Consider the following 24,485-nt stretch of genomic DNA (forward strand, 5'->3'; position numbering starts at 1 on the left):
GACTTTCACCAGCATTACAGACATGCTCGCTAGTTGGCACTGAATTTCTCCCGCCGCACCGTCCAAACTGAGTCCCTGGTCTTCGGCCCTGTCTGAGGTATCAGCTTGAGCATGTAAGTGTCTTTTAATATCTCCAGAGCTTTGACATGTTGACTTCTTAGAACAGTTATGTAGCAGGGTGTATCGGATCTCACCGGTTTATGATACAAAAATAATTAAAAACTAGCAAAGTGCGCAGAGCTGGCCGTTCACACATCCAACCCTCCCAAATTAAGCTTTTTAAAGCCTATAGATTCACCAGATGAAGGATTTTATAAATATATTTCACCAGATGAGGTTTAATGAGAAAAAGTTTATTATTATTAACAAGATATGAAGTTAGATACGCAATGTATTTGCTGATGGGGGACATTTTCATATAGTCGCATTTGTCTTCGCATGCCCTCACTTCAACTTAGACACTTGATTATCTAATCAAAATATGCATTGAAGTGAGGATACAACTATGGATATAGTCAATTATGACAGATTTAGATACAGCTAAATTTAGATGAAGCGAATCCCCACAAGGTGTCAGTGATTGTTTTTATTTCACCTCTAGAGGCCACTGTTATAGTGTTGAACCAAGCTGCTCCACCAGTAGAATCCTCCAGTGCTGGCCACAGCAGAACATGGAATAATAAATAAACAAAACAGAGGAGGAGAAAAACAACAAAAAAAAAAAAAAAAAAATTCGGCATAGATTTGTGCCGATAATAATTAGTTCCAAAATAGTGTCTAATTAATTAATTCCTAAAACTTTTAACAAATGAATATAGAACAATAACTTAACACACCATTGCATTTTACCCCCAAACATTTAATCAGTACAACAGCACTCTTGCTTATGATATATTGCATAATTTTTATTATTATTATTATTAATAATAATAATTATTATTATTACTACAACAATTAATATTACAATTTACTATACAGTTGTAATATATTTCTGTTGCAATATCTTCAATTTCAAGCATCTATTATTTTGAATCAAGCATTTATTTTGGGATAAACAGTTCATGGCCCAATGTGATCATTAAAGTGCAAATGCTGTATAAATATTATAGAAATATTTAGTTTACATGTGCTGCACACTTTATGGTGGATGAGTGCTCTGCTCTGTCATTTCATATAACTAAGGTGGCCAGACGTCCTGTTTTTCCCAGGACAGTCCCGCAAGTACTTTTTCTAGTGTCCCGACTTATTCTGAAAAAATTGTGTTTTGTCCAGTATTTCCTCTCTCCTAAAATTTATCTATCGCTTGAGCGGCTTTCTCAGTCACACAAGTATTTTAATCAAAGGTAGCTAAGGATACGGCTTGTAAAACCAATAAAATCACACCATGTTATTTGAAGTACATGATTGGATTAAACTATCCAATCACAATCCCCTATCAATAGACGTCCCGTTAGTGAACTGACTGATGAGTCTGTTTGAAAGAGCACAGATGAAATTGCGGCTGGAAAAATGTCAAGGAAACGTGCATGAACATTTAATGAGGATCTTCAAAAAGAGATTAAATTTCTTAAAAAGGAGTCACAGACAGAGCCTAGCAAAGTGAGGTGTGAGATTTGTGGCGCTTGCTTTTCCATCGCCCATGGAGGCTGCACCGACATCGTGCAGCATGTTCATAAAACAAAAATAAAATAAAGCATATGGATGCTGCTAAAAGTGTGCCACACCAATTGTTAGCAATTTTTTTGTGAAGCAAAGTTCCGAATCTGACAAGGTGCACGCAACTCATTCTGTTGAGCACGGCCATAGCTTTCCACATTCATTACCTGAGAAAAGACTTGCAAGCCAGGCTGGAGATATCATTCATACCCTCTGACATTAAAAAGCAGTTGGATGCCCTGGTTGAAGCTGGTGACATGCGAGTAAATTATTTATTTTGTGCAGTGGGATACTTTTATTCAGCATCGGTGGATTACCTCCAAAATTGGAGCCGCTCATCGGAGAACACAGAAAAACTTGAATGAGCCCTAATGAGAGACATCCCAGAGTGGAAAGACATTCAGAGCAGCCTCGAACACTTCTACTCCAGAATCCCCACTCTCAGTTTGATTGACGAAACAATGCTCTTTGATGAGTGGGCTTGCGCGAAAAACATTGTCACTCATCGCATCACTGAGTGGAACATGAACAAGATGGCCGTGTCTGAGAAATGGACAGAGGTTTTTCGTGAGCTGGAGAGCAAGACCATCAACTTCTGAGTCTTAGCCAATGTCGTGGAGTTTGTTTTATACCTGCCTGGGACATCTGCATCTGTGGAGCGTGAGTTCTCATTAATGAACGCAGCATGGACACCAGATAAATCTCGACTCAGTGTAACAGTCATGAAGGCAATACTTTTCGTACATCTTAATTTTGGACTGGAGTGCTCTACATTTTATGATAAACTCTTGAAAGACAAGCGCACACTGAGAAAAATTGCGGCCAGTGAAAAGTACAAGGTGACAACAGTTACAGATGCGGATGCACCCTCTACTTCGCATTGATCTGCGCCTAGGTAAGGATACATCAATTAAATTTTTGCTGGGAGGGGGCTGTCCCATTTTCGACAAGCAGGGATCTGGTCACCCTACATATAACACACAGGGCGCAAGATTCTGTGGCGTTTCGAGTTATGAGCGGTCTGCTTCACACATTCAAGCACGCAGCTCATGCAGAATGAGATTTCAGTCTTTGCCGGTTTTTCCATGATTATAATTTGATTAATTGTGCATATATTTTTTCCAAAAAAAAAAAAAAAAATCAAATTGTTTGAGCATTTGGAAGCAGTTGTGTGTCAGAGCGTGCAGGTAGCGAACTGAGTCGGTGCTTGGTACTACAGAAACACTGGTTTCTTGACATCTTTTTTTATTTTAGTACCAACTTGGTACCAAAATACCAGTACTTTTGACATCAGCAAGTTGATTTATGAGCATTAATGTGTCAAAATAAAAGTTCCCCAAGAAACATTCAAGAATGTACCTGTACGTGATGTCCTCGTAATTACAACTTCAGAAGTGGGAAGTAAGATAAGCACGTGAAGGCAGCATTAAACCTCTCCAATATGTGCACATGAGCTGATCCAAAACCTGGTAAGCGGTCTTGCTGTTTACATAGGCAGCTACCTTCTAAAGCAGCATTCTAACTGAAATAAGCTCATAAGCTCATCTGTGACACTAATCATGCAAAGTGAACATTAGACTCAACCCAGATGATTCCAATAAAGTTTGACGTTATTATGTTTTTACGCTAAGAGGTATGGAGTCTGTTGCATAAAATTTGGACAAAATAAGTAATTGTGACGGTCTTTATTTACCCTGGGTAGCCTTGATAAGTTGGGTAGGGTGGTCCTTGAGCCTGTGAGAGTCCAGTGGTTGGTGCGACAGGTGGGAGATTAGTACTACTAGGGGGCATTGGAGTGCTGACTGGAACTGAAGCACTGGCTGCCTGTGAAGTGATGTTAGGGGGTGGCGGCCTCGCTGGGGGCTGGGCCTTAGCCTGAGGCTGCTGCTGAGGTTGAAACAGAAAAAAAAAAAAAAAAAAAAAAAAAAAGGAAATGCAGAAGTTTATTTGGTCATCCTCTGGCTTGCATTATATGATTGGACATTTGAACAATTGAACGTTAGCGATATAAAGTGGCAGTACAACAAACAACTTTAAAGTTGCACTCAGTATTTTTTTTCTCCATAAGCTTTACACCAAATTAAATGAATAGTACTTTTGACACTTATGCTAAAAAAAAAATCATGTACACTCACATGAGATCAGGACTTGTCATATCAGCGGTCTATTAAAAGTTGAATTATTTTACATGGAGCTCACCAGCGGAACATTATTCACTAACCCTGCTGTTATTGGAAATTACTGCTCATGGTTTAATTAATTACAGCTGACTGTGAAGAATGCATTTCTACAATGGAATTGGTAACCAAAAATGATTGTTTTTGCATGATGCTACATCCACACTGCTAGATGTTAGTATTGACCTTAGTCAGGGTAGACGGCATTTTTGATTTTTCACAATTGAAAAGGAGGCTGTGAGGGACGGATGTGCAGTCTGTTCAATGGGATTTACTGTCTAAATGTTCCAGTTCACGTTTTCTGGAGTGTTTTGTCAACTGGTTTCTTTTGGGTTGACATAATTTTAAAGGTGCACTCAGTAATTTTTTACGATCGACACAAAGATATTAAATGCTACAACCCATTGAACACACAGTGCTACTTTCCCTCACTGCCTCGTTTCATTCATGAAATATTAAACATGCCGTCTACCCTGACTTAGGCCCATAGGTTCAATAAGACGACACAGCAAGACATAAATACACGAAAAAAAACTGGACCTTTTAAAAACATTTACAATTTCAAATTCTGCCATCATGCTTTCAAACTTAAAACTGTTTTGAGGTTAAAGGTCTTTATCTTTGAAACTGATCTGTTTGCACACTCACAAACACAGTCTTGGGTGCAGGGGTGGGGCCTCCTGCAGCAGGTGCAGGGGTGTTGGACTGGTATGATGGAATGCTGAATGAAGGAGCACTCGGCTCACGAGCAATGCTCTGCTGCAGCTCCCTGTCAATCAGACACAGTCACAGCATATCAGCCAATCAAAGTCCTTCTGTATTATAATTGGTGATGTGCACACTTCTGTACATACTTGAGCAGCTCATCCCTTTCAGTTTTGCGGGCGAAAACAATGTCGCTACACTTATTTTGAAACTTCAGCAGGATCTCTGTCAGATCATTGTAGAACTAAAAGAACAGGAGGAAAAAGGAGAGAACAAGGAAGCTGAATAGGTGAGTGACATCTTGTACATTGTGCATGTGTGCAGTACTAATATTAGAGCATGTGTTTAGTTACCTTAGTGCCCTCTTTGATATTGCAGCTGATCTCTATGTAGCTATCATGGGCGGCAGCTAGCTTCTTCAACACCTCCTCTCTGTTATTAGCCTCATAGTTGGACTGCTTAAGGGCTGAAAATTCCTGATGAGACACCTGAGACAGAGAGTAGAGAGAGTAAGAACTACTCATTCCATCACCACATAGCAAAGGAATTACACTCTTTTTGACCAATGAATTTCCATGCTCTTTCCAGTCGTTAGTAATTACTAGATAAGAATTTTTTATTTTTTTTTAAATGATGCAAATTCAGAACAATCACTAATGAATCATTCAGATTAATTTGTGAACTGGTTCATTGATAAAAATAAAATAAACTCAATAGAAAGACAACTGGGACATTACTAAGACTTAAAGGACTAGTTCACCCAAAAATTAAAATTAATCATTTGCCATCCCGGATGTGTATGACTTTCTTTATAACAGCTGAACACAAATGAAGAGCTTTTGAAGAATTTCTCAGCTCATTTGGTCCATTCAATGCAAGTGAATGGGTGCTAAAATTTTGAAGCTCCAAAAAATTCACACAAGTCGGCATTAAAGTAATCCATAAGACTCCAGTGGTTAAATCTGCTCAGTCAGTGTACATTTTAACTTTAACATTGCAGTTGTGTTTTTGGTAGATCACATTCTTCATGCATACGCCCCCTCCTGGGCAGGGAAAATAATTTCTAACAAAAATGGACTTAAATATTGATCTGTTTCTCAACCACACCTATCATATCACTTCAGAAGATATGAATTTAACCACTGGAGTCTAATGGATTACTTTTATGCTGCCTTTATGTGATTTTTGGAGGTTCAAAATTTTGGCACCCATTCACTTGCATTGTATGGACCTACAGAGCCGAGATATTCTTCTAAAAATCTTAATTTGTGTTCTGCAGAAGAAAGTCATACGCATCTGGGATGGCATGAGGGTGAGTAAATGAGAGAATTTTCATTTTTGGGAGAACTATTCCTTTAAGAGCAAGTTTTAATCAACACAAAGCAATATCAAGCCAATAAATTATTTTAGAGCAGAAAAATGAATATTCGCTATAGAATTTTTAGGATTTTTCCACGAGTTTTATTAGTTTCAATGACTTTTCAGGCCTGTATAACAGCATTTTAAAATTAATTCCCAGATATTTCCTAGGTTTCCATTGACCAAGGGAACCCTGATAGCTGCAGCAACATCATTTGGTCACAGGCAAAACTTTATTAACCAAGCTTCTGTCCATTCAAGTATTGATAGGTACTACTGCCATGATTTGAGTATGAGGGTAAAATGAATACTGAGGATTACACTTTAATTCTTCACTGGTGTTAGTGTGCTTTAATTTAATTGACCCGGTCTAGTCCTAATGCGAGTGTGTTTTCACCTGTATCTGAGACAGAAGTTCCTCCTGTCTGCGTAAATTCTGCTGGACGCGCTGTGTGTGAGTACCGTAGCGTGTGTCCAGCTCGCTGGATGTCAGGGCCTCCTCATTAATGGCCCCATCTTGAGCCAGTGCGGTAAGAAACTTTGTTGTCATGTCAAAAGTTACTGACTTAATTTCTCCCTCCAGAATATCCCTTTCCCTCTTCACCTCATCCAGCTGTGCCAGCTGAGCTCTCAGCACGTTCACAACCTGCAAAGTAGAAGACACCCCTGGAATGAATAACCGCATGTGTGTGTGTGGGTTTCTAACCTAGCTATGCTTTGAGGAGTTTGCTTAATTTAACAAAACCACCTTTGGGGGCTTGATTCTCATGACGCTATGCGAGAAGCAGACGTGTAAACGGCGAGCTCTGCGAACTTTGCTAGTTTTTTTTATTATGTTCATGTTATAACCGGTGAGATTCGATATACCCAGTTACATATTTGCTTTTTGAGGTAAACATGGCAAAGAAGTCAAAATCCTCAGACTCTGGAGACATTAAAAGACACTTACGTGTTCAAGCTGAGGCCTTTGGCAGGCCTGCAGACCGGGGACTCGATTTGGACGGCACGTCGGGAGAAGAAATGCAGCGTCAACTGTCCAACATCTCAGTGATGCTGACGAAGGTTGTTGCTGACTTGGAGGATCTCGCTGTAATACGTCGATCGATTACGGCGATGGAAACAATTCTCTGAGCTGGTCACAAGAGTGACAGAAGTTGAAAGACGGATTGATTATTTGGAGTCTTCCGAAAGGGAATTATCCGCTAATCCGCCCGCGTCCAAAACAGCTTTGGAATCTATTTTGGAAAAACTTGAAGATTTGGAAAACAGGAGTCGGAGGAACAATATACGAATTGTTGGAATTCCTGAGCATGAGGAGGGCAGAGATATGGTGAAATTCCTTGAAGAGCTCTTCCTGAGTCTGCTCGAAATAACAGGCCATAAACTGGAAATCGAGCGAGCTCACAGAGTCTCGGCTCACAGATCTGCTGAGGGAAACAGTCCCTGATCAATTCTGGCCCAATTTTTTAGATCATCCGATAAAGATCTCGTGTTGCGCCAGGCAAGGAGCAAAGGACAACTTTCTTGGAAGAATCAGAACATTTTCTTGTTCCCGGACTTTGCGAATTCGACAAGAGAGAAACATGATTGGTTTAAGGAATGTAAGAAACTCTTACATAAACAGAAGATTGCTTTTGCACTGATGTTTCCTGCTAAACTGAGAATAGACACCAAGGACAGTCGCAAAGTATTTTTATGCCCCAGGCAGGCACTGTCATTCATAGAATCTACGGGTGAGTAATCCATTGGGCATTTCTTATGTGAGTGGACTGACTCGCTGTACATAACTTGACTGTTTAAGGAACCTGGGCGCTATCTTTGTGTCTTTTTGCGTTCACACCTTCGAGTCAGTTCTGTGAATGAATCTACATGTTTGTGTTTATTCTGCCTGTTGGCTGGGGTCTGTTTTACAAAGTATTTTCTGTTATGTAATTTTGCCTCACAAAATTTATGCAGAAGCACTGGACTTGAATAATCCGATGGCAAAGTTGTCGCGGGGTCTCTCGTAGGCGTACATGAACCTTTTGAGTTTAGAGGGATTGATGCCAGTTGGCGCTGTCGTGTGCAGGGTTAATGCGCACGTTTTTCTTTTTTTCTGTTTGTTTTGTTCGGGGGGGGGAGAGTTCGGGGTTTGATTGTTGTCCTAATGGGGAATGTGGTCTGTATAATCTTGTTTTTGACACACAATTAATTTTATTATATCAAAATGTCAAATATTAATTTGAGTGGATTGTCTCTCTCCACATGGAATGTAAGTGGGTTGGGGCACCCTATAAAAAGAAGGAAGGTTATTTCTTTTCTTAAACATAAGAAATGTGATAGTGTTTCTTCAAGAAACACATTTTTCCCCACAGAAAGCTGAAAAATTTGGGAAGATATGGGGTGGACATGTTTTTTTTAGTGCTGGCTCAAGTAAGAGTAGGGGAGTCATTATACTGGTAAATAAACATTTACAATTCAAATGTCTCAAACAGGTTAAAGATAAATTAGGGAGAGTCATTATTGTTTTAGCAGAAATTCAGGGGCAAAGGTTGATTTTGGCTAATATTTATGCACCTAATGCTGATGATCAGGGCTTTTTTATAGATCTTGAAGGGATGCTGCAAACCGCTATACCCCTCATGATATAATTTTGGGAGGAGACTTTAATCTTTTGATGGACTCCATCCTTGATCATAGTGAAGCAAAAGTGTGCAAGCCCCCTAAAGCAACATTGACACTTCACAGGATGTGTAGTCATGATCTTGGTCTTACAGATATTTGGAGACTTTTGAACCTATCTGGTAGAGACTATAATTTTTTTTCCATCAGTCCATAAGATTTATTCTAGAATAGATTTTTTTTTTTTTTTTTTATATCGAAGTCCCTCATTTCATCTGTTGTTGATTGCTCAATTGGAAACATCTTAATCTCGGATCACGCCCTGGTGAGTTTAGAGGTGCTGCCACATATAGAGAAAAAGAAATCATATAGTTGGCGCTTTAATGTATCCCTTTTGCAAAATCCTGATTTCCAACTAATGTTAAAGACTGAAATCAGTGTTTATATAGAGACCAACTGGTCCTCAGTATCCTCTGTGGGCATGGCTTGGGAGGCACTTAAGGCAGTTCTTAGGGGTCAGATCATACATTATGCCTCATTCACCAAAAAATCCAAAGCACGTGAACTCAGAGTTGGAAGGGAATATTAAAAGTGCTGAGGCAGAGCTGAAGCGCCAAATGTCGTCTGATGGCCTTAGAGAGTTGAAATTCAGATATAATACTATTTTGTTGCGGAAAGTGGAGTTTTGGTTATTCAGGGCAAGACAGTCATATTTTGAGTCAGGGGACAAAGCAGGGAAGATTTTGGCTAGATATATAAAGCAGAGAGAGTCTTTTTCTACCATACCCTCAGTGAAATCTGCTGGCGGTGAAATTTTTACCTCGGCCATTGAAATTAATAATGCTTTCAAAGAATTCTACATCGATCTTTATAGTTCCACGTCTTCGTCTACTGATGAAGATATTAGAAATGTTGTGGAACCATTAGAACTCCCAAAATTGTCGACTGAGCAAAAAAAACTCTTGATTCTGAGATAACCTTGGAGGAAGGTAATTAAGGCCTTACCTACAGGCAAGGCTCCTGGGCCAGATGGTTTTGCCGCTGAATTTTTTAGAGCTTATACTACAGAACTGGCTCCACTTTTGTTAGAAGTTTATTCTGAATCTTCATAGAATGGGAAGCTTCCACCAACCATGACGCAAGCCTGGATCAGTCCGATTCTTAAAGACAAAGATCCAAGCGAATGTAAAAGTTACCGTCCAATTTCCCAGATCCAGCTAGATGTAAAAATTGTCAAAAATTCTAGCTAACCGATTAAGTTATGACATCTCTTATACATATAGATCAAGGTGGGGTTTATTCGGGGCCGCAGCTCTTCTGATAACATTAGGCGTTTCATCAATATTACGTGGTCAGTAGCGAATGATCAGTCTCCGGTCGCTGCCATCTCACTTGACGCCGAAAAGGCGTTTGATATGGTAGAATGGGATTATCTTTTTGGAAATGTATGGGTTCGGGAGTTCGTTTATTGGTTGGATCTAGTTACTTTATAGACACCCTGTAGCAGCGGTACAAACAAATGGATTTCAGATTATTTTACTCTGGATAGGGGCACCCGTCAGGGTTGCCCTCTTTCCACATTATTGTTCTGTCTTGCCCTGGAACCATAAGAAAGGAGGATGATTTTCTAGGGGTGGTGGTGGAAGGCATGGCACATAAGCTTCAGCTTTATGCAGATGATATTTTATTATTCATCTCGGACTCTACTAAATCTATGCCTTGCCTCCACAGAATTATTAATTCCTTTTCCAAATTCTCAGGATAAAAGTCAACTGGTCTAAATCCGAAGCTTTGGCTCTGACAGCATACTGTCCAGTAACGGCCTTCCAGCCAGGCGCCTTCCAGTGGCCCAAACAGGGCATTAAGTATTTGGGTATTTTATTCCCCACAAATTTGAGTTAATTTTGACTCTTTAATAAAAAGGTTTGAGCGATGTAGACAGGTGGGCTTCATTACATTTATCTATGATTGGGAATGTTAATGTTATTAAAATGAATTGTATTCCAAAATGTAACTACCTGCTACAGTCTCTCCCGGTAGATGTCCCCCTCTCTTATTTCAAGCAATCTGAAAGCATAGCAAAGTCTTTCATTTGGAATGATAAGCACCCCAGATTACATTTCAATAAGTTACATAAGCCGATTGACAAAGGTGGGCTAGGCTTACCCAAGATTTCGTTTTATTATTATGCATTCGGTCTCAGACATTTGGCTCATTGGTCGCTTCCACCTGAAAGAGCCCCTCCCTGGTTCTGCATTGAACAAGAACTTCTTGGCCCTGTCTTGCCATTGCAATGTCTTTCTACCAAGATGCCCGGAGAAGTAAAGACACATCCCGTTATCTCACACATGCAGTTAGTGTGGACAAGGGTTTCCAGCGTGCTCAATTTGGACATTTACCTGAACGTTGCTGCAAGTATTTGGTTAAACCCTAAACTGTGTATTATTAAGTCCCCTTTTTGCTGGACAGAATGGATTGAGAAGTGAGTTGCTACGCTGGGTGACCTGTATGAAAATGAAGCATTGAGATCCTTTGAAAATATTATACACCGGTTTGGGATTCCCAGATCTCAATTCTTCAGGTACTTATAGCTGCGCCATCTACTTTGTACCATCTTTGGGTGTAGTACACAGCCCCCTAAAGCTGCAGACACTCTTGAGATGGTACTAGCGGCTTTTGGAAAGGGTCACGAGGCTTCAGCGTACTATTCCTGGCTAATTCAGGGTCTAGGGGATAGGGTTTTGACATCTCTCAAGAAGTTATGGGAGAAAGACTTGAATTTAGTACTGGAGGATGAAGAATGGGGTAGGATTTAAAAAAATGCCAAGTCTATGTCTAGGGATGCAAGGATGCGCCTCATTCAATTTAAGATTCTGCATCATTTTTATTGGACTCCCTCTAGATTGCATAGGCTTCGTCTTAAAGATACACCCACCTGTTGGTGATGCCAATCAGAGGATGGGGACATAGCCCACATTTTTTGGTATTGTACTAAGATTCAAGAGTTTTGGTCGAGGGTTCAGAGTTATGTCTGTGAGATCCTGAGCACTCAGATTTCATTCTGCCCCAGACTTTGTATTTTGGGTGATGGGGCAGGGGTTAATTTAGCGAACACATTAAAAACTGGGTCCTTTCCAGTGTGATGATTGGCAGGAAAGGGATCCTTGGGGGATGGAAGTCGGCTGGTGCACCCTCATTTCAAGAGTAGTGCACCAAATTGGGCACAGTGGCGGCCTTTGAAAAGATGTCACATAGGCGGCTGGGCAGCTTGGGTGCCTTTGAGAAGAAGTGGGGCACTTATTTGGCCTTCTTGGAGGGTGCCAGTGAGGAACAGTGGAGAGGGACAGTTTAAATGGTGTGTATGTAATTAATTTGTGTGTGGAACCCTTTTTCTTTTTTGTTGGGCAATTTTTTGTGTTATGTCTGAGTATTTTCTTTGGAATGTCTGCTTGTATGTGTGTCTGTTATTATTCGGTGTCTGACCACTGGGATGTGTGTTGGGTGGGTGGGGAAGGAGGGAGGGAGCGGGGTATATTTTGTTGAAAATTGATTGCGTGTTTTCATGTGCTGTTTATGTTGATTTGAGTGTGGAAACAATAAAAATTGTTAATGACAAAAAAACAAAAAAAAACCTTTGGGGGATATTCTCAAAAGGAAAAGGGGTTCATAAAGTAAATAATTTATTACTTATTCTAACTATGCAAAATCTTTTTTTTTTTTTTTTTGAGTAGCATTAGGGTTCGGGTCAGGGTTAGTCTGCAGTAATTATAATTAGCTTTCCTTAAAAATAATAGAAGTCTACGGTATGTTCGCATTTGGATAGCTGGGTCAAACTGTGTGTGTCTTACCTCACTGCCCTGTAGGGTCTTGGCAGGGTTGGCTGATGGTATGGCGGCACAAAGCTCATTCTCTGGTTTGCAGAGCAAAGCAATCATCTCACAATGTGCATTGTAACGCTCTTTCACCACCTGATCAGCCTGCACTGCCTTGTCCAGTATACAGCGGAAATTAATTCCCTCTGCACAGACAGAAGAAAAAGAGAGATGGAACAGTGCAAACTGATCCTCATGTGATTGTAAAATATGCACAATGCATAAGATAAACAGAGAGAGAGGGAGTGAGAGTGTCTGCATATATACCTGCTCTGAGTGGTTTATAGAGATCTCCAGATGGTGTTCTGCTCCAGCGCTGGTTGAATTTGGCTCTGAGTTCATTGTCTGTCGATTCCTCATCATCTAACATCTTTAATGACTGTTACACCAACACACAATATTTTTGATAATGATTAAAATTGCAATAAAGTGCTAATACATACAGTACAATTAGGCGGTGTAATACACATACTGAATACCCCCACACTGAAGTCCACACTGAAAACATTTAAACCTAGAAATAAATATAAAGTTTAAGGATTTGGAAAAAAACAAAATAAAGTTATGATGTGATGTGATTTAAAGAAGAAATTAAGAAAAAAAATTACGATTTTTAGGTTAATAATCAAATATAAGGAAATTTGTGATGATGGCCATGTATAAAGACTTTTTTACACAGTCAGCCAAAAGGTCAGACCGAAAGGTTCCAAGTGTACAAGATGTTCTTTGGAACATTCTCAAATTAAGCTGGGATAACATGGATCATAAAGTTTTGTGTAGGCCATGCCAGCTAGAGGATGCAAGTAAAAGGCAACATATAAAAAATTATGTACTACATTTGAAAAATGCAAAATAGAAGCATTTTTACAAGATGTCTTAGACTTTGGGACCACACACTGTACAGATGGGCACTAAACAGACTGTGAATGCATGCATCACCTCATCCAGGATCTCACTGTTCCTCTGCAGTAGTTCTGGCAGATCTTTAATCAGCTGTTCGATGCTCTGCAAGCCGCCCTGCTGTATGACAGCACGGCTCTTCTCCAGGATGGACTGAGGGACTGAGTCTCCTGACAGATCCTCCAGCGCGGCTGGGAGGTTCAGAGATGCCAGTACCCTAAACAATCAGCAACATTGAACAATTACTACTCCAGCAACCAATCAGCAAACCATTCTCAATTCATCCAAAATGTAATTTTGTTTATTTGATAATCATTAATGCCCGGCTGATATTAGCTTTTCACAAATATATCGGTATCGGCGTATATGTTTACCGATATGTGCAGATATGAAAACTTTTTAGAGGAAAATGTAATGCAGAAAACAATGCTTTTGTCCAGCAGAGCGCGCCCTGACTCCATTGTTTACAGAGCTGACTCTGAGCTGATGGTGGCTCTACAGACAGGGCAGAGTTAAGCGGTGTCTTCTCGGTAAGTTGCTAACTAGAAATACATACTGGAAAGTTCATATACAATGACCCCATCTTTTTCCCTTTTCAAAATATACTGATATAACTTTAATCCTGTCCCTGACTACCATGTCACTCCTGTTTATCACAACTGTTTGTTGTTAGCCAGCTATAGTTTGTCAGTGCAGTCAGTAATGTTGCAGATTGAAAGGTAAACATCAAAGCAACTTTTTGCAGCTCAGCAGACAACGGTGCAGTGGTGGATTGTGTCTGTTGAGTGTTGATTTCACGCTACGCAATGCTGGTCCAACTTTTACTCTCCGTGACAACGAGCTTAAAGCTAACTAGCTAACCACATAGCTACTTTCATACCTTGTCAGCTGAGTGGAAGCTAATGTGTAAACATGTATTCACCAAACTGTTTTGTTCAGGATTCACAGTTTGGTACCCCCTTCAACCGAACAATTCCAGTCGTTGCATTTATATAATGTAATATTTAAAAGTCTGGTTTTCCATCGTTGAAAGTTTCCCCTGAACTTGTATAGCAGAATACGGTGTAACAACACTGCCGCTGTTTATCTCTTGACTCGGCAGGTGTAAATGCTTCTTGTTTTACAACCCGACACTAATTGACTGACAGAATTAAAAAAGTCAACATTTGACTGATACTAAACAGTACTGATGTTATTTAGCTATTTATTTTATTTTTATTTATTCTTTATTTAAATGGTCAGCATTTGACTGATACTAAACAGTACTGATGTTTATTTAGCTATTTATTTTAATTTATTCTTTATTTTCTCAGTATTCATTTCTAGAATTTGTTGACAATGTATAATAATAATGTCAAATATTCTTTAATAAAAATATTTAAGAAAGCAGCCTTCCGAGTACCTTTGCATAGTCATATTGATGCAAAATCAGTGCACAATCCACACAGAAAAGGTCTGTTTTCATTCCAGCTCAAATTAGCTATATCAGCCACCATATCGGTAATCTGTGAATTTTCCCCCGCTAAAATCGGTAGGGCTCTAATAATCATTTAAACAGCATATCTTGCTTAAGGAATATGTGTTGGACTTTATGTGCATTATTACAGTTGTATGTAAATTTGAGCACCCCTGACCAGACAAAATGTTGTGTTGATTTTCTAGGCGAAAAGATCTCTGAAAATCTCTCGGTAGATATAAAAACAGGCTGTGAATATAAGACGACCTAAGAATATTTCTGAACTAAAGCGGGAATAAAAAGTGTTTGCTGGCCACAAGAAACGTTTGGAGGCTGTGATATCGGTCAATGGTGGTGTTACCAAGTACACATTTACTATTTTATTTGTTCCAATCTGTAAAATTCAGTGAATAAATAGTAACCACGAATTAACATTTGCAAAAATATTGCAGAAAGTTTAAAGGAATAGTTCACCCAAAAATTAAAATTCTGTCATTATTTACATACTTATTTTGCTCCAAATCCATATGACTTTCTTCCATGGAACACAAAAGGTAAAAAAATAAAAATAAATTTAAAGTCTTCATGATGTTTGAACATGAAATGCAATGAGAAACAATGAGGTTTGATGTTATTGATGTAGTCGCAACATTTGATTTAAGTACTTTATTAATGATTAGAAATGAGAGTGAGAAAGACTTAGAAATTTGTTCCGTTCATCGCACAAACTGATTGTGTCACTTCAGAAGACTAAATATTGTGCATGAACCCTACTGATTACTTTTGCTGTGGTTTTGTGTTAATTTTGTCCTTTTTCGAGCTTGACAGACTGGAATCGCTACTCAGTTAAAAGTACATACAAAATAAAACCTGTGAAGACTTATTTTTTTCCACGGAAGTCATATGGGTTGAGACACATTATGGTAAGTAAATAATTAATTATTGGGTTAACTAATCCTTTAGGTTTTGTTCCTTGCAGTGGTTGTGTTGACTTATTTTACTTAGAAAATCAACAAAGTCAGGAGTGCCCAGATATTTGCATACAACTGTATGTCCAACAGTAGTTCACATTTAAATGCAAAGGAGTAGAATGTTTTCTTTGTAGATGTAGTTGTTTTTGTAGTCAATTTCAACTGAAACCTATGAAAGAGTGCACTGCACATGCATGCAAGAATATACATAGACACTAACCCATTGCAGAGATTTGTTGCTTCTCTCAGACTTCCAACAAGTCTGTTTACTGTGTCCGACTTCCTTGAATTGGCTGCACTCACTGACTGCTGCACTGCCATCGGAACCATCTTTTCAAAAAGATCTAAACACAAACAAACAATATAGTCAGTAAATAATGCAATCCATTGCATGCAATGCGATTTTTACATCTATAAGGGAGAAATATCCCCCAAATGTAAAAACAATGTAAAAAGTAAATGGTCAACATAGTGTCATGTGTATCATCATTCCGACCTGTGAATTTCTGGCTGAGTGGTGTCTGCACTGCAGTTGCTTTGACAAGAGAAGCCTTGCCAATGTGTTCAAGGTCTTTGACCTCCGGCACACGGTCATGGTATATAAAGTCGTTGTCTTTCTTTGCAGCTGTGAGTGCACGGTTGATCTTATCCGTCAGATCCTTTACATTCACATACTCATCGTACCGGGAAGCCGCTGTCTTCACCAGCTCTGTGGCATGCTGCAAGACACGCATGGGAAATACAAACATTGTCAAAAAAAAAAAAAAATTTAAAAAAAAAATCAACGTCCCACTAATGAAGCTAAATAAAACAAGCAAGCATCCAACCGAAAATATACAGTCTATCACACACAGATAAACCCACCTGTAGCCGAGCGATCTCCTCCCCAAATTTTTTCTTCTGATTGGCCAAGGCTGACTGGTGCATCTCTGCAGTAGCCTGCATCATACAGTGCTTGGCAGCGAGGACAGGAAGCACTTCCTGGAAATAAAAATACTAACCAGGGAGAGGCAACCACAGCAATCACAAACACCACGGCAACCACGAACCAACACCACAGGCAACCACAAACGAGCACAGACACACAGCACAGGGCGCAGGAAGAGAAAACAGAACAGCAAATCAGCACGCATCCTTCAGCAAACCCCAACCAAACCCTCACACAATGCTCATGCAGCGTTCACTCACAGATCAGTAGGAGAAGAACAAGGTTGAAGGTCTGGAGATTTGAAAGTGTGTGTCTGTGTATGAGGTGATGACTAGCACTCATAGGAGAATCAACGGCCCCGTCTACAACTGGTATTAACATTCATTGCGGGCAATCTGTTTGAAACCGGATGAAGCTAATTACATGTGTAAAAGCATTCCAAAACGTTTTGAGATTCGTCCACTTCAGAAAGTGGTTGAGGTTGTTCAAACTTCAAAAACACTTTTGACTTGCACTTTCAGTGTAAACACTCCTGTATTCGAATGTAAATACATACAGGTCCCATTTACACCTTGCATTAACATGCTTTTCATATCTGGATTAAAGCTGGATATTCTTTAGCTGGATTGCATTTACACCTTGCAGTCAAATGCTTCTCCATTTTTATCGGATAGAGATCCAATCAAAGTTACCCACGCAAAATGGAAAACGCTACTTACATATTAATTCAGAGGCTGTGGTAACTGAAAATTTGCCGTGTATTAGCGAATTTTAAAAACATTGGTGGATAATTCAAATGCTTTCCATCACTTTGAAAATCAGGGTTTTTCCTTTTGTTGAAAATTTTGGGTCGACAAAGCAAATGTAATATTTCTCACATTCGGCACTTTGTAAGTCCTAAATATGCTTCTCATCTGAAAGGCGCGAGTGAAGCCTGGTTTCACTTTAGTGTCACGAGTCATAGTGATTAGAAAATAAGAGAGAGACACAGGTGAGTGGGGATTTGAGATAATCTAAGTGTTTTCCAATGGAATATTTGAGTGGAAATTGTTCATTGTTCAGGTGACAAGATTGTAAGATGGCAGTGTCTGTTGTGTACTTCACATTGCAATGGCAGAATGACAAAAATGCATTTACATTTACACCACCTTTAAAGTAGTCAGAATTCATCCCTGACCACCTCCAAATGTGGTTACAGTAAGCCGATCACAATTTCTCCTTGGTGCATTCACACCTGTCATTTAATGTGTCAAGTGCTATCTGATATCGATCCGATCACCGAAAGCGCATATAAATGCAAGGTATAAATGGGGCTGATGAGGCATTAAAGTTCTTGGGTGTGCCTGATATCAACATGCAGGGACACAGATAAGAAGCACACACATATGAAGCTCAGTTACTAAAATAACTGAGAACTCTGCTTGAAAGGTCACATTTCTGCTTAGACTGTAATTAAAGTCTAAGAACAGTGCACCGATTTTTTTCATGCTTTCTTTTTCTTTGCAGATTTTTTGGTGCCTTATCATGCAGTAATACACTGACACAATTAAGATGGATTTTAATACCAGGTGTAAACAGGGCCAATGAAATAAACTCTGCACATATACAGACACACCCACAATGACTGCTGCATGCAGTATGTGTGGATCTTTGAGAATGTTTAACTGCCTCGAGTGACCTCTAGTGGATTACTTTCCCCAGCTTGCAAACTGATATGTCAGACAAGTGTAATGGCAGCTGCACATACCTTAGGCAGATTCTCTTTGTATTGGCACTGCTTAAAAGCGTCACCGTAGTAATCAGCAGCCTGATTGGCAAGTTTAGCTATGATGGCATCCTTCATCTTATCTGTGAAACAAAACAAAGTTGGCCTCACAATTGTGTAATGTTATTAAAAACAACAATGCACATACATAAACACACAGAACCTGCAGTGGCCTTGAGAACGAAGACCTCTTGTGCCTGGCTAAGCATGATCTGACTGAGCGTGCCCACTGTCTCGGGGGAGATATCCATCGTGGGCTCTCGATTCAATGCAGATAGCACTGTGTCCTTTATATGAGCAAATGCACCACTTGCCAGCTAGAGAGAGAGACATAAAATGCTTGGTATCTAACATGTTTCTCTCTCTTGTATGGCTGTTGTTGAAAAGAAAGATTTAAAGAAAATTCATAATTTTCTCACCCTCAAGACATTCCAAACTTTTATGATATTCTTTCTTCCATGGAACACAAAAGATTTTCAGCAGAATGACAGCCTCAGTCACCATTCACTTTCATTGCATCTTTTTTTCTCTCTCCATAAACATGAATTGTGACTAAAGCTACCATCCTGCCTAACATCTCCTTTTGTGCTGCATGGAAGGAAGAGAGTTATACGGGTTTGGAACAACATGAGTGTGAGAAAAATGGTGATGGAATTTTAATTTTTTGGGCAAACTATCCATCTAAGGTCAAACTCCAACCTGGTAGAACTTGGCAGCAGACTTCAATCCTTCGTCATTATCGAGATTCTGCTCAGAAGCAATCTGACTGGCCAGTGCCCCCACATTAAACAATACACATGTCTTCTCGTAGCCCAAACTTGCCAAGGCTGAAAAACACAAAGAATATTACATATTGTTACAGTCTTTATATTGCAGTCCATTATTTTGAAAGTACGGTGGATAACATTATTTAGGTGGCAACAGAAATTAGGTTTCAAAACAAAACTTGTCTTACAATTTCAGATCGAAAATTAAAATAAAATAAAATCTATTTATCTGTCCTTCTCCATATGTAGATTATTGTAACTAACACAATATACACACTTTCTTGTAAGATATTATGGCAAGAAAGTATCTGCCAAGAACATAAATATTATTCATAAGCGCAGACCCTTATGAATGCATTTACCCATATAACATACCTTTGCCATAAAAATAAAACAAACAAAACAATTTTTAGTGGTTGCCTTCTGGCTCAAGTCACTATGACTATTCTTGTCCCAAAATATGGCGTGTGTCCCTCAAATAAATCTTTAGATATTACAGTTTTATTGGTGGCTAGGCAAAAATATGTCTATTGCTTATGTCTTGGTGTGTGTTTGTTTGTATGCACGTTAGGGATGTGCGGGACTAGTCGACTAAATGGTACAGATGCTGCTAGTCGACACTGGAATTACTAGTCGGTCAATATTTTTCCCCATTAAACAGTTTTGACACATTTACGTTGGGTTTATATTTTTTGTTTTACAAAGGATCCACTTAAATTACCAATCATGTTAATGTTAAATTTTAAATAGAATTAATAATACAATTATTATAAGAAGATATCTGGAGCAGATGCAAAAGATGCAAAACGAGCAAAGTAGCTATGGAAATCACTTCGGTGGTGGTGCGGGAAGCGGATTTGCAAGTTTCTATGGATGTTTTCACAATTGAGTTTTTTAAATCTGTGCGTGCTTGCAAGTTATTTTCCAGTCAAGCTGGCTTTTTCAAGTGCAGGATAATCGCCTCAGGTGAGTCAGGTCCCATCTTTAACGTGTATGTATGCTCTGAGTAAGTAGCCAAGAAATTGACTATTTTTGGCTAGGTATGCCAATTTGTTTTTATTATTATTATTTTTTACCCTGCTGATCAAGAAGGCTATTTTCAACCATGAGCCGACTGCTAAACTGGTGAAAACATTTTATTCTGTGTGCATGTCATGTTTAGAACAACACATTACATTTACTGTACATTTCTCACAGGCCCATTTTATTTTCTATCCTAGCTATTTTTTTATTTTTTCTTACATCATAACTATAATTTAACATTCTTAATTGAACAGCTGTCATATTAGATTATAGATTATTACAAATGCACTTCATGAAATACACACAAACCTAACCTTGTGTATGAGTTTAATTTTAACCAGCTTTGCGTGTTTCCATCACTCTGCGCACCCACTGCATGTGTGATAGAGGGAGAAAGAATGCACGCATTTATTCAAATGACCGCGAGAAAAAGGCACTATTTAATTAAACAACAAAACAAATAACTCTGAACAAACACTTCGATGTTCGCAGAAAATACGACTGAAAATGTCTGCTGGTATCTTATCTCAGTTTCAATTAACTTGTTTACATTCAGCTGATGTTTTCACCGTTGAAGTTAGTTAGAGGTATACTGTTTGATAAAGATACACATAACTCACTCGGGCTTTCAAGAAACAGGAAAAATTCCCAACTTTAAATAAATAAATAAATGACATGTGTAGGACGTTTGTGTTGTAGAGATGTACAGGCAGATTTCAGATATAAAATCATTGACTGAATGACTAATGCTTACTCACTGAAAACAGAAGATTTAAATCAATAGGTATACTGGAATGTTTGGGCATAGCAATATGGTGGCGCAGTGGTTTCATTGTTTTGACATCATCAGCAATCCAGTTCTATATTTTATATCAGTGGAATAGATTAATTATTTTAAATGGGTCAAATAAACACACTATTTTTAGACTGTTCTCTGCAGGTTTCTTACTTTATAGATTTGTCGACTCCCAAGATTTAGTGAAATTTGTTTTTCTGAACATCCCTAATGCACGTGTGCTGATCTTTGACGCGTTTTTAAACTATTCTTGCACTTACCAAGCTTGACTGAGCCTCCAAAAAGAGATCCTTTATCAAAAGCATCTTTCCATGTGAATGTCAGGCATAGCTGCAAAAACAAAGATATAATAATCAATGAAGCTTATTAAAGTTTAAATTAAACTATATTAAAAAACTGCAGTCACTGAAAGAGGTATGGGCATAATATTATGCTCGAAAGTGTATAAATATTACCTCTGGAAAGGGAAATTTGGGTTCGATTGCACAGAGCTGATCGTAATATCTAGATGGGAGAGAGACACAATGAGAAACACTCCAGAACCGGGACACTATATAGCAAGGCAAAGTGAAAAAAACACTTGCATTTTTTTTTTTTTAGATAGAACTTGAGTCAGCCTTTAGCAACATCTTAGCTATGACAACATTTCTCATGTGACTGTCAGTGTGAACACGAGAAACAACTGACAGATGTTACTCAACCTCATTTTCATGGAGTAAACTGGTCACACTTACAACAAAAAAAACATTTCCTTTCTGGGAGGAAAAAGAGGAGCAATTCCCCATATTTCTGCCCCACATTTTATATATCTGTTATTCCTGGCTATTCCTGCTTCCAGGCACCAAAAAAAGAACATGACTGTTGGTTCGAGGAGAATACCGCTGAAGGGCGTGCCCAAGGGGCTCTCCGTCACACAAACCCAACACCAGTTTAACTAGGAGCTACAAAGCAGGCCATTCATCTCAACCATTCATCATGGCTACAAAGGAGCAACAGACAAACAAAACCTTATTCCTATAGCAACGCATGGCTCATTTGCTCTCCAGATGGCATAGGTGATTGGAGTAAGTAACAAAGTCTTATTGAGATCCCAGCAGCATACACTTAAAGGAATATTCTGGGTTCAACACAAGTTAAGCTTAATTAACAGCATTTGTATCAATGTTGATTACAACAAAAAAATTAATGACTTGTTTTGAAAAAAATACAGGTTACAGTGAGGCACTTCCAATGGAAGTGAATGGGGCCAAATTTTGGAGGATTTAAAAGCAGAAATGTGAAGCTCATAAATTTATAAAAGCCCTTACATTAATTCTTCTGTTAAACCTCCTGTGTTACTTGAGCTGTAAAGTTGTTTAAATAGTCATATTTACAGTCAGTTTAAGGTTTATGTGTTACGTTGTCATGGCAACGAAGTTGGAAAATTGGATATAACTTTACGCAGAAAAGGTTAGTAAGTGATTTATCACACTAAAATCATGTTAACACACATTGTTTATGTCTTGTGGCTATACTTTTGAAAGTTGATTGGCCCCCATTCAGTTCCATTGTAAGTGTCTCACTGTATCTCAGATCTTCATTAATTTATTTTTAAAGAAAGAGGGGCAAGTCAAAATTATTTTCTGTAGTAATGAATATTATGCCACAAATGCTTAACTAGTATTATACCCGGAATATTACTTTAAGTCATATTAAACCACAAGTGAAATGCAGAACATAAACAGCGTGGACTAGGAAAATATAGGTGTAATTGTACAAATGAAAGTAAAGTAAATGATCTCTTCTGACACCTCATTTACACTAATACTTTCACTAAGGAACAGAAACTGGATTCAAAGTGGCCAAACGATCAAAGCATGAAGCAACAACACTGATTTGGTTAAACAAATTTACAAGCCATTTCCTCAACTGTACTACAGCAAATGATCTGCCGCTCGCCTTTAGATAAATTAATAAATCACGTAGACAGGTGACAAATACCTTCCGAATAGCAAAAACCAATACGTCACTGAAACCTGCTGCACCCACCTACATCAAATGAATGACTTCATTGAGCCTCGTGACGTCTAGGTCAACATCGTAATGACTTCAATTCTCAAAAAGCGAATACTATATAAACAACAACATGCATATTTTCTTATTTTCATTTAATTTATTTTTTACTTGCGTCCAATTAAACGCGGTTAGTTTGAAGAACACACCTGAGTCACTGCAATCCAGGAAGCCCGCACGATGACGTATGATAAATATTCTGGAATACCACCCTAAATATTTACATATGAAAACATTAAAAAAACGGTAATAGTACTAATATAATAGTACCACTACTACTACTAATACACACTAATACTACACGTACAGTCCCCTCATTTGCGTAACAAACAACATGGACAAATGTTACACTCCTATTTTTGAGTAACATCCCTAATTGTGTCATATTTCTTGCAATGTTTATATTTCAATGAAGCAAATAAAAACAGATCAGCTACTGGCTTTAATCAAGTGCGCAACGAGGTAGTCATCATCTAGAAACTCTACTTGAAAATAGATATCAAATTACATAACTAGTACGAAACTAATACAAGTCTGGTGTTGCTCTAGGTTGTGTCATGTTGTAACTAGATTTAGGCATATTCTGCTCTCTGCACTCTCATTCGCAATTTATACAGAGTAAACGTGTTATAAGCCATGGAACTGAGCTTGTCAATATAACTGAACCAACTGCTGAATTGAACAACTGTAGAAAGTCCGTTAGCGAGAAGTCTTGCCAGGCTCTCACCGCAGCAGGATTTCCAGCGAGCTCTCGTGTTTGTCCAGCGGCCTCCCAAGAGCACTTTTGCGGAGCTTATTGAGCTCCTCTACAACACGGAGGTACTCTGCCTGCTCCTCGCCGGGAGGGTACGTGGCCGTCACAAACTTCGACAATGGTTTCACTAAGTCGACCTCCGAGGACTTCTTCAACGGGACAGAAATAAACGTCGCCATTGGGGCCCACGGAAACGACACAGTTCAAACGAAGAAAGAGAACACTGCAAACGGACAAACACAAGGCCGAGCACTTCCTGGATCCCCTGCGTGCGTCATAACGTCACATGTAATGTCAAAGCGACGCATGCGCAATCGAGAGAGTCCTATGAGCACTACATTGATAATAGTCCTGCACAAGTACAGCAGCACTATGCTGAAACATGGATAGATTCTTTAGATGCTGTAAATTAATTTTATGATTGATGCAACTTAACGGGTGTGTGCTAAGAAAAGTGTTTAGTGTAGTTTATGAAAGTCTGTCATTTAAAAATAAATAAATAATAAAAAAAACCTAGCAATTTAACAATGTTTGCAGAATATTAACTGATCAGAATTAATAGCTGCTGAGGCAAATTCCCATTCTTATCCATGATTTCTGTTGAACAAATTATATATTATATATATATATATATATATATATATATATATATATATATATATATATATATATAAACCCACTCAAAATGACTAATTACTTCTCT

The 24,485-nt window shown here is 38.7% G+C and overlaps 1 protein-coding gene across 3 annotated transcripts in view; it reads right to left on the minus strand.

Moving 5' to 3' along the window:
- Window positions 1-24,059, minus strand: part of LOC127421307 (programmed cell death 6-interacting protein-like) — a 29,276-nt gene extending 5,217 nt beyond the window's left edge. Inside the window, exons 1-17 of one of the 3 annotated variants that reach the window (XM_051664289.1) lie at window positions 23,756-24,059; window positions 21,432-21,480; window positions 21,237-21,306; window positions 19,090-19,217; window positions 18,554-18,707; window positions 18,373-18,473; window positions 16,562-16,678; window positions 16,194-16,416; window positions 15,918-16,041; window positions 13,310-13,487; window positions 12,638-12,749; window positions 12,347-12,516; window positions 6,295-6,543; window positions 4,892-5,026; window positions 4,688-4,782; window positions 4,482-4,602; window positions 3,350-3,543 (exon numbers count right to left, since the gene is read on the minus strand). In XM_051664289.1, coding sequence (XP_051520249.1) covers window positions 3,350-3,543; window positions 4,482-4,602; window positions 4,688-4,782; window positions 4,892-5,026; window positions 6,295-6,543; window positions 12,347-12,516; window positions 12,638-12,749; window positions 13,310-13,487; window positions 15,918-16,041; window positions 16,194-16,416; window positions 16,562-16,678; window positions 18,373-18,473; window positions 18,554-18,707; window positions 19,090-19,217; window positions 21,237-21,306; window positions 21,432-21,480; window positions 23,756-23,961 — 2,426 coding nt within the window. In that variant the 5' untranslated portion in view covers window positions 23,962-24,059. Of the gene's footprint in view, window positions 1-3,349; window positions 3,544-4,481; window positions 4,603-4,687; window positions 4,783-4,891; window positions 5,027-6,294; window positions 6,544-12,346; window positions 12,517-12,637; window positions 12,750-13,309; window positions 13,488-15,917; window positions 16,042-16,193; window positions 16,417-16,561; window positions 16,694-18,372; window positions 18,474-18,553; window positions 18,708-19,089; window positions 19,218-21,236; window positions 21,307-21,431; window positions 21,481-23,755 lie in introns of all 3 variants that reach the window. The other 2 variants (XM_051664288.1, XM_051664287.1) reach the window with 2 other exon arrangements.
- Between the last annotated feature and the right edge of the window lie 426 nt (window positions 24,060-24,485).

Source organism: Myxocyprinus asiaticus, chromosome 30 (assembly GCF_019703515.2).
Source record: "Myxocyprinus asiaticus isolate MX2 ecotype Aquarium Trade chromosome 30, UBuf_Myxa_2, whole genome shotgun sequence".
Taxonomy (NCBI): Eukaryota; Metazoa; Chordata; class Actinopteri; order Cypriniformes; family Catostomidae; genus Myxocyprinus; species Myxocyprinus asiaticus.